This window comes from Vicia villosa, linkage group LG4, assembly GCF_029867415.1.
Source record: "Vicia villosa cultivar HV-30 ecotype Madison, WI linkage group LG4, Vvil1.0, whole genome shotgun sequence".
Lineage (NCBI taxonomy): Eukaryota > Viridiplantae > Streptophyta > Magnoliopsida > Fabales > Fabaceae > Vicia > Vicia villosa.
In genome coordinates, this window is record NC_081183.1 from 2,784,647 (window position 1) to 2,799,772 (window position 15,126).

The window sequence follows — 15,126 nt, forward strand, 5'->3', positions numbered from 1 at the left end:
CGTGCCTTCATGTGTTGTTTTGAGAATATCCCAAGCTTCTTTAGCCAGCTCACAGTGTTACACAAGTCTGAAGATGTTCTTGTAAATACCATTGAATAGTGCACTTAGGGCCTTATAATTTCCCAAAGCTAACTCTTCTTCAGATTTGCTCCATTGAGTTTCAGGAATTAGAACAGCGGTTCCTTCTTTCAGAATTTTCTCAGGATGTTTCCATCCACTTTCAACAGCTCTCCAGACCTTGTTGTCCACTGACTTAATGACTACTACCATACGAGTTTTCAGTAGTCATAGTTAGAGCCATCCAAGATAGGTGGTCTGTTTCCAAACACTAACAGTTCCTTCTCCATAGTACCAAAATTTTGTTATCCCTAGATCTCACCCAGATAAAAACAGGCAGGGTGCTTGCTCTGATACCAATTGAAAATTCTAGTAACACACGCTCGATGTCAAACTGGATGTTATGACATCCACAATTATGCAACACAGACAGTAATAACAAAACAGCATAAAACACTAAAGAACACACATAATTGTTTACCCAGTTCGGTTCAAACAACCTACTGTGGGGGCTACCAAGCCAGGGATGAAGTCCACTATCAGTAGTATCAATTCAAAGCTAAACTCCCCCGTTTACAACTTCTGACTTAATCACTACTCAATGACCCTTCTACCTAGGTTCTACCTAGATATGGAATATCTCTATTCCACTCCCCCTCAATCACAGCAGTGATTACACATAAACAATAAACAATTACAGATAGAAGACACTCTTCAAAAAAACACATTGATCTGCTTAAAAGGGAAATTTCTTTCCCTACTTTAAAAACGTAGACTATCGTATGCAATTTATGGAATTTCTTTCCCTTCTCCAAAAACGTGGACTATCATATACAATTTCAGGAATTTCTTTTCTTTCTTCAAAAACGTGGTCTATCATATGCATTTTCTGAAATTTCTTTTCCTTCTCCAAAAACGTGAATTATCATATGCAATTTTTGGAATTTTTTCTCTTTTCTTAAAACGTGGACTATCATATGCAATTTCTAGAATTTTTTTCCCTTCTCAAAAATACATTGTCTGTCATATGCAATTTCTGCAAATATTTTTCCCTTCTCCAAAACCATGGACTATCATATGGAATTTCTGGAATTTCTTTCTCTTTTCCAAAAAATATGGTCTATAAAATGCAATTTCTGAAATTTCTTTCCCTTCTCCAAAAACGTGGACTGTCATATGTAATTTCTAGAATTTCTTTCCCTTCTTCAAAAACGTGGACTGTCATATGTAATTTCTAGAATTTCTTTCCCTTCTCAAAAAACATGGTCTATCATATGCAATTTCTACAAATTTATTTCCTTTCTCCAAAAATGTGGACTATCCTTAAGCTTTTACTCTGAAATTGTTGTTGCCTTGTTTTCCATTGTGATTTCTTTATGAACTTGAACTTGTAAAGCAGTGGCTTCTTCATTGTTCCCAATGATGGGAATCATAGTAGATATAAAGCTATTCAGCCCACTTTCTTGTTGAATAAGAAGAGAATTTTTTTATCAATGTCAAATAAATGGTTAATCATCATAATCTGTGACATAGAATGTGTGAATTTTTCATTCAATCCTTGATGAATCGAATGGCATAGTCTTGCTCCCTATACTTCTAAACGGATGCAATTGAACCATAAGAACAAGGATTTGAACAATAACATATATGAATTGGGCGATAATTTTTTAACTCATCCCACATAACCTTCAATTGAGTAAAGTAGTTAGAAACATCAACAGTATCTTGACGAAATTTATATAGATCTTCTTGAATATTTGATATTCGAAAATATTGTTGTGAGAAAATTGAATCTGTAAAAAATTTCAAACACTAGTAACACTATCAATCTAGAGCACTGATTTTGTAATAGACTCATAAATTAAGCGTTGAATCCATGCAAGAACCAAAGTATTACAACGAATCTAGGGCGCATAAAAGGATCTGAAACAGAAGGTTTGATTAGGGCTTCATCGATGACTTTTCCTTATTCTTGGATATCAGCGTAGTTTACATCGATCGAGTCCATGTGTGATAGTTATTGTCATTGCAGGATTGGTTGAAAAATCAGCGAAACTCTGGTATGCTATTGACGAATCAAGAAATAATAAAGAACACAATTGAAGAAAAAACTGCATAAACGAAAAAGAGAAATGAAATAACAAATTGGAACTTCAAAAAATTGCAATAAAGGAGAAAATCACAAATGAGAACTAACAATGACTAGCAGAATTTATTAAGTCCTCGTACCATGTCATGTGTGAAGAAGATAGAAGATTTCAAGGTAGACAAAGATTATGGTTGAAACTGAATAAGAAAGCAGAAAAAGAAAAATTGCAATGAAAGCATTAACTGTTTCATCAATGTGAATGAGCAGAAAAACTGCTCTATATACAATATTCAGTTAAAAGAATAATCTCAGCTAACCAATATAACTGCATAACTAACTATATAAATTCAATTCAATGTAATCACCCTAATCATGTTGACTGTAAATACTTCTATGGACTTAATTTTCCTCTTATTTTATAATAACAAGAGATGTGAGACTTTTTAATCATATTTATTTTCAACTAACATACCTACTTCTAAAATTTCAACAGAAATAAAAAAAATAAGTAGTTTAAATAAATAAAAAATGAAAAGACAAATATCCACCATCTTCTTTATTTATTATCCAAAATAAATAGAAGTAATGGCACACAACACATCCCATGTGAACTTCAATCTCATATCATTGTCGTCTTCTTTGCCACGTGTCACACATGCAAACCCTTCATAATATATCCCCACAAACTAATCATTTAACTAATCCTCAATCTTACAACTAAAATTATATCTCAAAATAAAAATTAACCAAACACTAATTTTATAAATAACACTAATTTATAATCCACACAATCCAAAGGTAAATATTAATTTGGGTACATTTATATTACCACCCAAACAATACAAACCAATTCGTTTTCATTTTTTCTATATTTTTTTTTTCACTAAACTTACATTACAAACCCATAATCATAACAATAATAAGAATCTAAAACCTATATTAATTGCACAATTGTATTTTGTTGAGTTTAACAAAAGCAACATTACAATTAACTATAATGATAATATGATTATTATAATCAAAGATTTTGGGATTAACTAACCAAATTAACACTTATTAGGTGAAAATCCCATTAAATTATTTGCTAAATCAAAGCTGACACGTGTCCCTTGTTGTTGAACATTCCCAATAATTGACAACGCCGACGTCGTCGGAGCAAACGCAAAACAGAAAGTTCCCGACGAGTCCACCGGAATCAGGTAATTCTTCGCCGGTAAATCCCAAACTTTGTCACCGCCGAAATGAAACGACACCGTTGGAACACGCACGCTTTGCAAATTCGATAAATCATAACAAGTATCGAAAAGAGCTATACCGTCGGTTAAACGGAGATTCTGAGTCAGTTTTCTAAACTCGTCGCGAACTGAGTTATAGGCTTGAGTCTGCAACCGAGTTATGGCGGTTCCTGAGTCGACAATAATTCCTCCGCTACCGGTTTGGTCCACTGAGAAAATCTCCGGCGGGACGGATACCATCTGACCTCCGACACTCATTCCGGTGAGCTGAACGTAGTAGAAAGTGTCGAGTTTCTGGTTTCTTAGCAACGGTGCTGTTACTGAGTCAGCAGGTTTTAGTGAGTTGAACTCGAGTGTGGACGATTTATCTGAGTTACGATCTACTAAACAATACGAAAACGACGACGCTTTGATCTGTGAAGTTAACGAGAGGGCACCACCACCGAGTCCGAGTAAACCAGCTGCACCGACGAATAAACCTTCGTTATCATGCCCGCATCCGATTGCGACCCGGTTAATCGACCCGGATGAACCAAACGACACCGTTTCGGTCATGTATTCGCCGACGGTGAAAGAACCGTCACCGTAGTTAACTTGGTAGAGACATTTACCGTTACGACAAGCGGAAACTTCTAGCTTTTGACACTGTTGTGCTTCGCAGGTTAATGATTCGTAGGTTGAGGATGATGTCGGGTCGTAAATCGGGTCGGTTTGTTGGTAGCATTCGGAGCAGGGTTTGCATTGGATCCAGTTTACGTCGCTTCCTGTGTCGAGAACCATGTAGTAGGGTTTAGCGGGTTGACCCACTTCGAGTCGGGTGAAATACTCGCCGGAGCCTTGACCGGTGCCGGAGGAGACTGGAGTGGAGAGATCTTCTTGTTGGAGCTCTACTTGGGTCGGGCGAAGATCCGATTTTTTGATGTTGTTGAGGGAAAGTTTGAGTTTTGTTGAGAGTGAGTTGACTCGGGCTGAGTCACGAGCGAGTCGTGCCAAGACTAGTTTTTTATAGTCTTTGTGATGTTCATTCAAGAGGGTTTCTCTTGGGTGGATGAGAATGGAGAAGGAATGTGAAGAATTTGAAATGGGTTTGTGTTGGGTGGTTTTTTCATAAGAAGATTCTAGAAGATTTTGATTAGGGTTGAAGTTAAGGACTTGTTTGGTTTGGTGGATTGAGGAAGAGACATCAAGAAGAGAAGTGTGTGAAGGAGTGATGCGAGAGGAAGTTGGAGATGGAAAAAGAGAGATACTAGTTGTTATGAAAAGTGATAAGGTGAAGGTGAAGGATAGAAGTGATTTTGAAAAAGCCATTTTTTTCTAGGTTATGAGAAAAAAGAGTGAGGGAGTGAGTGAGGGAGTGTGGAGTTGAGTGCTTGCTTTATTGGTTTGAAAAAAAATGAGAGGAGAGAGAAGGTGATTGGAGCTATTGATTTGTTGGTTGGTAGATGAAGGTGTTAAAGTGAGGAAAGGGAGTTTGGTAAAATGGTAATGTAGCTAATTTTGGGATTGTAAAAAGTTGATTAATTTGTTGATTTGTCAAAAAGTAGAAGATTAATTGATTGAGGAATTTGTTTTTAGCATAATGAATAAAGATAGGTTATGATGCTAATTGGCATTTAAGGTTTAACTTTAAGAAAGAATTGAGCTACAAAAAGTTGAAACCTTGACAACATGATAAATTGACAACATGATAAATTTATATTTGATATTATAGACATTATTAAAACAAATAAAGTTTTGCTGAATTAAGCATTTTTTAATCAAATAAATATTATTAATTTAAAGTACAAACAAATGGTGATCAAAAGGATCCAACCAAACAAATTAAACAGAGTACAAATAAAGTTTTGATGAATTAAGCATTAAAATTGTCTTAATACATATACTTTGATTATTTGCTGAAAAAATTGATTTTAAGTAAATTGATTTTAATTAAAAGTGACGTGAATCTAAATTAATTTATGTTTGAAAAATTTTATGGAAAATTGAGTTAAAAATAAATTTTGATATATAATTATGTTTAAATTTAAAAGTTATAAATTTGATTAAAACTGAATTAAATGTAAATTAATTTATGTTTGAATAATTTAATGAAAAATCAAGTTAAAAAATAAATTTATATTTAAATTAAAAAACTATAAATTTTAATTTCAAATAAAATCAATTTGTAAAACAAAATCAATTCTATTTTAAAAGAACTAAACAATTAAAAATTATTTTAAAATCACTTATATAACTTTGGCTCTTCCAAAAAAACTAAAGTAAACATAATTGATATTTTTTAAAGAAAATTTAAGTGAATTAAGTTCTCTAAAACCGTGTTTATAAATAATTACACAGTATAAATTCATATATCAATAATAGAATTGAACTAATTTGAGGATATGAGCTAACTTTTTATGTTTAATTAATGTATGATACCATTCTAATATTATGTCTAATTGAAGGAAATTAAGAGAAAACATGGGTATGTTTACTAATATATTTGTTTTATTTTATGTATATGCTCAAATAAATAGATAAGACTTAATTGGATTTAGTATTTTTTTTTTAGTAATTAATATTGACCTTGGTAGTTGAGTAATTAAAATGTAAGTACAGGGAGAATAAATTACAATGTTATAGTATATATGATTGAATTGTATTTAATTTCATGTCTGTATATTGTAATACATGTTCAATTCTATACATTTACTCTAAAATTTGGTTCTTTTATCTCTATTTTTGAATATAAATTATTTTGTAAAAATATTTAAAGTGACGTATTGTCAATATATTTTTTAATTTAATTTTAATTTATCGTAATTAAGATCTTTAATTCTAAGTAAGCACGTTTCAATGTATCTCTACCATTATGGTTTATAAAATTAATAAACAAGTTTTTAGAAATAGTATTAACTTATGAGTTGTGATTTTCTTTAAAAATAAATAACAATTTCACAAGTCTTTGCTTGTAAAATTTGTATTCCCCTAAAAAAAAATGTAATTTGCATCCACAATTATCCCATTGTAGTTCACTTTCATTTGTTCATTTAAAATTTTCCAATATTGGAATTATCTAAATAGCAGCATTATACTTTATTATCACACAATATAACTATTTGTTACATCATTAGAAAATGTCATTATCCATCAAGATGCTGTCAAACTGAAATTGTTAAAGTTTATTAACAATAAGATAATTATTTTATCAATTTCCCACTCTTTTTATGTTTTACCCTAGCTAGTTGAAAGATGAATTATAATTTTCACTCAAGAATTAAATGCTTGATGAGGAAAGTGAAACTAAATTGGTATGAGTTTTTTTCTTATAGAAAATAAATGATATCCATTCATTCAAATCGATAGAGTACATCGTTGCAATACAAATTTAAAATCGCCAAAAACAAAAAGGACGAATCTGCGAACAAATTCACAGCATCCATGTTAATAGCATAAAACGGAAAATTGCATATGCCTACAAATATTAATGTATTGACTGTATTGAGATGTCCGAAATATTCATGCTTCCGGATCTGTAGCGTTGACGGCATCAAAATCATTGATTGAATCTGCACTAGATCGAAACTAATCTTTCAACCTGAAACAAATGAACACCGCACAAAAACGGAAAAACAAAATACCCGCACAAAGACGAGAAATCAAAATACACTACAGAAATATGGGAAATTAAAACAAACGATGACCCACGAAATAAAAAAAAAAAAAAAAAGACAAAAAGAAAATGTGTTTTCAAACAAACGATGGTATGAGTTAAAAATGTAGGTAACAATATTTTTATTACACTTTAGTGTTATTATAACTTATATGCTAGTACTAAGAAAGAAGGACGCAAAGTAATTTATATTTGATGAGTTTTTTTAAACTCAAATGAGTAGGCCAAGCTGAGTTTTCTTATGTGACCCATGTATAAAGAGCAGCCGTAGTAGCTATGATAGTCATAATTTTTGTCAATTTGGTTGGTGGTGACTTCTATCCAAAAGTTATGACTATATTATTATTTTAATTTTAAATAATATGTCATATATTCTAGGCCTAATACATATTTTAGTCTCTTAATTTAATTTGATGTTCCGTTTTAATTTCTTAACTAAAAAAAACTTTATAAATTAGTCCCTTAATTTCATTTATGTTATCTTATTTAGTCCATTCTATTAATTTATGACAAAAATTATTAAGTTTTGTTGTCGTTGTCGTTGATGTACAACAAGGCTTAGGGTTCAAATCTGATTCAGCATTTATACTATAAAATAAGGTTTCTATTTAATGTAATTTTATTATGATCATCTTTATGACACTTACTTAAGTGGAAATCCTACATTAGAGTACAAATACTTGACACATTTGAACAATGAGCTTTATTGTACATTTACGTCACTAAAATTTAACGTTTTTTGTTAGAACTTGACCAAAACGATCAAATAAAATAACTGAAGTGAACTTAAGGAACAAACATATAAATTTTTTAATTAAAAAATTAAAGCAAACATTAAATTAAGTTAAAGAATTTGGGAATTAAATATATCTATATTTTATAATTTTTATAAAAAAAAATAGTATCACAGATATTTAAGTCAATTGTGGATAAATTTAAATAAGAGAATCCCAATATGCAAATAGAAATAATAATAGACCATGAGAGTGATAACTTGCTCATTTTGTGCAAATAGAAATAATAATAGACCATGAGAGTGATAACTTGCTCACTTTAAAAAGAAGGATCACGAGATTAAAAGTAGGTTCATAATGGAAGATAAGGTTAAATTGAGTGAGTGTATATATAAAAATAAATAAAAATAAATAGTATTTCTATTTTTTAGTATTTATTTTTGTGAATTTGGTCTTACAACTGTGGATGATGTTAGGTTGCATATACTGATACCATTAATGAACGGTGGATGCATTGCATGTTAGAAGACACATATTTAAGTCACTCAACGACAATGGTCCAAGACTATTATTCTGGAAATAGTAATGACCTAACTTCAAATATAGACATGTAGATAAGTCTTGAAAAAGACTTCTATAATATATCTATTAGAAATAGAAACTACTATGCTTATTATTATTTAAGGGGGAGAGGCTAATATTTTTTAACTTATAAGAAAATCATCATTTAAACATAAAAAAAAATATAAAAAAAAAAAAAATTGGTGGAAAACATGTTGCATATTTGTAAAGAAAATAAAAATCACCGGTTTGCACGTTAAGTTTTAGAGACACTTATTTGAATTAAGGTAATGTTAACTTGTGCATTAATGAATAGAGTTAAGAGTTAAATTAAAAAAAATTATTATTAAAAATTATATATTAATTTTATTAAAAGTTTATAATAAATTATTTTATTGTTTTTCTAATATAATTTTTTATTTATTTCTATCTTAGCATATGTTCTTAGGGTACAAGTTAATATGATCCTTAGAATATTTTGAACATGTTTTTTTTTGTTATTATAGAGTTTTGTAGAATGAGGATTCCTCTATGAGAATCCAACATAAATGACCGCCTCTTGGGAGGCCAGGTTTACCTATCCATCATAAATGACTGCCTCATGGGTAGAAATGATTTCTTTATGAACATCCAATATAAATGTTTGCCTCATAGACAACAAGGATTCCTCCATGAGGATCCTGCATAAATGATTGTCTCGTGGGCGGCAAGGATTCCTCCATGAGGATCCACCGTATATAACCGCCTCGTGGGCGTCATTGATTCCTTCACGAGGATCCAAAGTATATAATCACCTCTTGGGCGACAAAGACTCCTCGACGAGGAACCAATGTATATAATCGCCAACATAAATAATGTTTTAACGTAAACCTTACAATCGACAGAGATGACACCCGCCATAACAAAACTAAATGACAAGCTTAAATTAAACAAAGTGTGGCATAACACCTAAAGAAATTAACGGCCTCTAAATGTTCTCTTCGTCCTCCACATCCACGTTCCTCTGGAACACAGAGGCCAAATATTCATAATTGAGAGTTATCTTATGTGGTTTAACTTCTTGTTTCAAGTGTATAATGTTCACTTTTTGTGCATCTAACTGCTAGGAATGGACAGCAACCATAGTCGCCATTTTCTAAGTCAAACTATCCATATAAAACTTCATGGCGGTCTCTTGGACTCCCTAGATAATCCCAATTCGCCAAACGGGTAATTTATACATAAGTACAGTGAGGACAGAGCGACTTTCAAGTGGTCAAAACTAAATTGCCCTATGATCATGTTGTATGAAGAAGGTGCATCTATATCAAAATATCTTACCCTGATCATTCTTGCACTTTCCTCATCCCCAAACACGGTACTCAAGGTGATGTAACCAATTACCTGCACTTGTTTGCCTATGAATCCTATCAGTGAGCCTTGAAAAACCTTAAGTTCATCTAGGTCTAGGAAAAACCTTTTGAAAACATCCTTGTAAAGGATGTCATTAGAGCTTCTCTAGTTAATCAAAACTCTCTTAATATCCTTATCATCACACCTTACGGTTATGATCATGGGATCGTTATCATGTGGATGGATGCTTCATGCGTCTTTCTCAAAGAATGTGATCTCAGACTCCAGAGTTATGTTTTTGCCTGAATAAGGATTGGAGGGCGAGCCTTCTATAGTTAGAACTTGGTGTGCATTCCTCCTGCGGGTGGAACTAGTCTCCCCATCACCGATGAACTCTCATTCTATATTGTTAATGGTGTGACGCAAGATCCTTTCCTCGCCTCCCTTGCTTGGTTCCTTGATCTTCTTGGATCTAGGGATTCTAAAGGCATCTCACCCCTGAGAGCTAAAGCGTACCAGTGTCTGGGTGTATCAGCCTTTGACACATTTCTTCAAGTGGCCTTCTTGGATGAGGCATACAATATCCTTTATCTGATACCAGTCTTTCGTGTGATGACCTTTGACCTTGTGAAACTTACACCATCTGTTGGGTTCAGTCCCCATGATGTATGACTTGGGAGTTGGTGGAAGATGAATATCATGTGTACGAAGGACCTTACGCCATATCCACTCACGAAGAGTATTCAAAGGCTTCAAGTTCTTTGTAGGCCTTTTGTTCCATTTGAAAATTGCCCTATCTTTAATAGGTGAGGTATAGTTGCTCTTGTGCCACTATTGTGAGTTATTAGGATTTCCAATTGTCTGCTCTTTAACATCTCGAGACTTCTTCTCGATATTTCTCTCCTCGCGCTTTATGTAACACTCTGTGTGCATTACTACCTCCACTAGGTAGATAGTAGGCCTCTGGGAGATGGATTCATTGAAGCATACCTCCTACGAACATGTCTTGGTTAGAATAAACGACCTTAATGATTGCCTCATTGAAGCAGGTGAGATACTCCCTCAAAGATTCTAAAGGGACTTGGTGAATGTTAAACATGCTGGTTGTAGACATTCTTCACTATACCCTTGTAGCTAGTGACTGAAATTCGTGGCAGGCTCATGTACCACCTTAACACCATGTCCTTGAAGGTTCCATAGAGAATCTTGCATTTTAGGGAATTAGAGGCTCCAATAATTTTTATCTGTGTGTTGATGGAGGCGACTTGCTCTTAGGGGTCGCTACGCCCATCAAACTTAGCCAGCAATGGAGGCTTGAAATTCTTTAGCACAGGGTTTCCCATATTTTGTCAGAATGAGGTTGTGGATCCAGTGTCTCTGTCTCCTCAAGAGGGTCAACCTCTTATTGGTGATGTTGAATGTGAAAGACATTATCCTCCAAAATATGATTATGATAATGCAAATTGTCCATGGTGGCATGCATTTCCTCTATGGAAACTTCATCTCTGTCGGAACCGTTGTTGGCTAGATTTCCTACCCTCTTGTTCACCATATTTGCTAGAGCAGTTAAGACGTAGATAACAATCTGACAGTCTGATGCAATGGTGGCTCATGTCAATTTTACCAGAACCCACAGTGGACGTCAATTATACTTGATAAAAGTATAGTGAGTGACACTCCTCAATTCTGAAAGGTTGTAGTGATACAATTTCTAAATTAATTTTTGTTTTTGTAATGGTTGTACAATAACTATAATTGATGACAATTATTAAAGTAAGAATTTGTATAATATTATTCATCGTTTGCTATGTTATCTTATAAATTATAATTGAAGGAATAATTCTATGGACCAATGATATACCATGTGAAAATCCTCATAACCAATAAGTTAACTATTTAATTGATTCTTAGTTTTGATTTTAACAAAGTATTTCTACAAATAAAACTTCCCCCAATTTATTTTAGTTTTGGTTCTTATTTTTGGCATTTGATTATTAGGTCTTTTAAAAACAACCAAGTTTAATTACTTTGTGCATTTGAATTTTGAATTAGTTTGACTGCATATGACAATGGGTCAAGTTGATGTTTTGCCTATTTTTTTTAGACAGAACCAAACAGAACGGATATGCAGTTTACCGCACTTAATTTCTTAAGATTCTAAACAAGCTTGCAACAATTAGTTAGACTAAAGAAATACTCTCTACTCTAAATTCTGTTAAACAATGTTCATTATGAATTACTTTTTCAATCCTGGAACTGGGCCACTGCTAAATTCTAACAAATTTTGAAAGTCTTCAATGCTGCAAACTTTGAACATTGACAATATTCTTATATAACTTCAATTTAGCATTATATATTTCCATGCCTTATCACAAATATTGTATACAACTATTAACTATCTTTAATGTTTGGGAAATAGGACACTGAAAAATGTGTATAATATGTATACACTTAAGCACCCTATAGTTAATATCATGCACTAATCACCACCGTCAATCAATCAGAATTATCCGAGTGAAGATCGAACAACTTATATTATATATTCAATTTACCGATCTTTACTATAAATCGTCTGATCTTCATCTGACGATTCCAATTTACTGACTGCGGTGAATTCGAGATATCTTTATGAATTTTTGAGTATTCAACAACCACCATCTGCTGGCTCAATCGAACTTAAAAGGCCGTTTCCTCTCAATTGCATGCAATGATCTTCCGCATCAACTTGAGCACAGATAATGACCACTGCTAAACCATTATAATGCGCCTCTTGCATGATGTTAACCGCAATATCAACTGTCATTCCAGGTATCACTTTCATCAACACTTGTACTACATATTCTCTTTTATTGTAGTTGTCATTGTGCAGCATTACTCTGTATGGTGGTGATGTTTTTTTTGATTTCCTAGTAACAAAAATCATAAAACATGTCATCATAGGTTTTGTGTTAAGACATATTGATATTGATACAGACACAGACATTAGATACGACACAGACGACACACGTTATGAGTTTTGACTAATCATTTTGCCTTTCAATGGATGTGATTATGTGACATAATGAGACAGAGAAATACAAAGAAAAAGGAGTGCACATGCAGAGAGAAAGAAAAACATGACAGGAATGAGTTTCCATAAAAAATGAATTCATATACTTCCTAGTTACACTTCTTTTTCAAAGGACACTACAAAATAAAATAATTATAGTGGACCTATAAATAAATGTTAGTGATTGTGAAAACAGACAGATTTTCACCGATATTTTCACTTATATTCCGGTCGACCTCAAGTCTCGGCCAATGCGGTTACGAGGTATTGTTCGTTCTGAATAGAGAATCCTTATCACTTTGTCCTTTAGAAAAGACGCCTTGTTGGGTTAAGGTGTTTGAGTGTTATATATAAACTACCATTAGTCTCGATTTCCAAACAATTTGGGACTATTTTGTCGAGTTCAGAATAGTTGTCTTTAGGTTAAGGTGTGTATATAAACTATCATTAGTCTCGATTCTCAAACAATGTGAGACTATATTGGTCAATCCAGAACAGTTGCCTCCCAGCATGCGAACTTCGAGTTTCCACAGCCTGGTCAACCTCAAGTCTGCGTCACTGCGAGTTCGAGGTATTGTCTGTTTTGAGTATGAGAACCCTCACAATTTTGTCGTTTAAAAAATGCGTCTAGTTAAATTAAGGTGTATGGATATTATATATAAACTATCATTCGTCATCCCCGGAACAACTTATAATAGACAATTAAATTAAACCACAAGGGTGGAATCATATGCAATTTGAGAACAAACATCTTTAAACACCTAATCCTAATGTTATTAATTATTTACCTTAAATCAAATTCAGATTCTCGACCAGGTGAAGTTGTCTCTATGGTTGGAGGCTTCTCCAACAAACCACCACCTTTACCTAATCTTGTGGCCACCATTGTCATTACAATACTCTTATCTTTGCTATATTTGAAACCAAAATACTTATCCCCTGCAATTACAAACCAAAACACTTTTAAAAACAATCATAAAGTGAAAATAAATACCACTAATCTATATACAAAGTGAATATGTTATAATTACCAAGAGTGATTGCATTGAGTAGTTGGTTGGGTGAAATAATAGCAAATGGAGTAGTGATGTGTAGTGAAGCTTTCATAGCTTTCATGGTTTTGGCAATAATAATAATAGCACAAGGTCACACCTAGTTTTTAATGATGATGAGTGAGGGAAATAATGTAGTAATGTTGTCTTGTCGTTACCATGTTGATTTTTTTTTGGGGTGATATACTTTTGTAAGGTGTGTATTGAATTTGAGTTTACACGTTTATATGGTGACACGTTAGGTTCATCACTTTTTTGTGTGGTTGAGATAAGGATTACTCGTTTGCAAAATTGTAAAGGAAAGAACAAATCCTATTTTTGTGCAAAAATATATTTCTTTTTTCTCTAATATAAGGTCATTTTTAATTTTTTATAGAGAAAATATGTGATACACAGACGGTGTAAAATAGTTTTATACCGTCAACCAATCACTACCAAAATTTGTCCTCTTATTTTTGGTATAGTTACAGTAGACATCGTTCAAAAAAGCAAGCCATATGTCAAAATTCATAACTTCTGACCGAAGTGTCATTTTGAAGCGAGCCATATGTCAAAAGTTCGTCTTGAGGTCTACTATATTTCATGTATTGGGGTTGACAATTGTTTCTTTTAAGAAGGGCTCCGAATTCGCAATTCGCCTGAGGTTATAAAGTGAAAAATATGCTGAACCGTTGTCTTTTGGACGATGAAAAATTCACAACTCCTGCACCGTTTATCCGATTTGGTTGAAATTTTAACACAAATTCCATCTTGACGTCCCCGACATTTTGTATGTTGGGACATAAGGCCAATTATGCACCAGAAATTCCAGAATATTACAAAGGCATCATGATTTTACCGTCGAAATGCGTTTTCAAGCACTGTCTAACAAGATTCAAAATTGCATAACTCTCTCAATTTTTATCCGATTGAGCTCATTCCAGCGGCATTCTTTCTCAAATTTTGTTGGCTTTGATTTCTCTTCAGAACTCGTGTCCAGATTTTAATCGAAAGATCGAGTTTCGTCGCATTCTTTGAGCGGTACGCACGAAAATTTTGCACTGTCAAGTTTTCTGCCTCAAATGACTTGATGAATTTCTCGTCGTTCAAACGCGCATAAATTCTTCACCATTTATCGGATTATGTCTGTTTCGGCAGCTACGGTTCACAAACCGTAGTGAGTTTTTGCACTTGTGAATAATGTAACTTGACTTTGTTGATGATTTCGGAGCCATTGGTGTACTTCTGGGCAGAATTAATTCAAATCGAGTTCGTTTTTGAGTCTGTTGACACGGTTGCATTCAACCATGTGATTTTCGTTCGATTCTGAGTCGATGCATTTTGACACATATTTTCTGATTTTAAGGTTTTTTCTTCCGATTGGCA

General features: G+C 33.1%; 2 protein-coding genes across 2 annotated transcripts; both read right to left on the bottom strand.

Annotated features, from left to right (window-relative positions):
- Positions 1–3,085: 3,085 nt before the first annotated feature.
- LOC131594318 (protein ASPARTIC PROTEASE IN GUARD CELL 1-like) lies at positions 3,086–4,810 on the bottom strand. The gene has a single exon (XM_058866414.1). The coding sequence runs from the start codon at positions 4,687–4,689 to the stop codon at positions 3,193–3,195; it is 1,497 nt and encodes a 498-aa protein (XP_058722397.1). The 5' UTR covers positions 4,690–4,810; the 3' UTR covers positions 3,086–3,192.
- Positions 4,811–11,968: 7,158 nt separating this feature from the next.
- LOC131598715 (ATP-dependent Clp protease adapter protein CLPS1, chloroplastic-like) lies at positions 11,969–13,945 on the bottom strand. Its single transcript, XM_058871300.1, has 3 exons — positions 13,741–13,945; positions 13,498–13,648; positions 11,969–12,566 (listed from the first exon to the last, which is right to left on the bottom strand). Exons 1-3 carry the CDS (start codon positions 13,823–13,825, stop codon positions 12,305–12,307), a joined length of 498 nt encoding a protein of 165 aa, XP_058727283.1. The 5' UTR covers positions 13,826–13,945; the 3' UTR covers positions 11,969–12,304.
- Between the last annotated feature and the right edge of the window lie 1,181 nt (positions 13,946–15,126).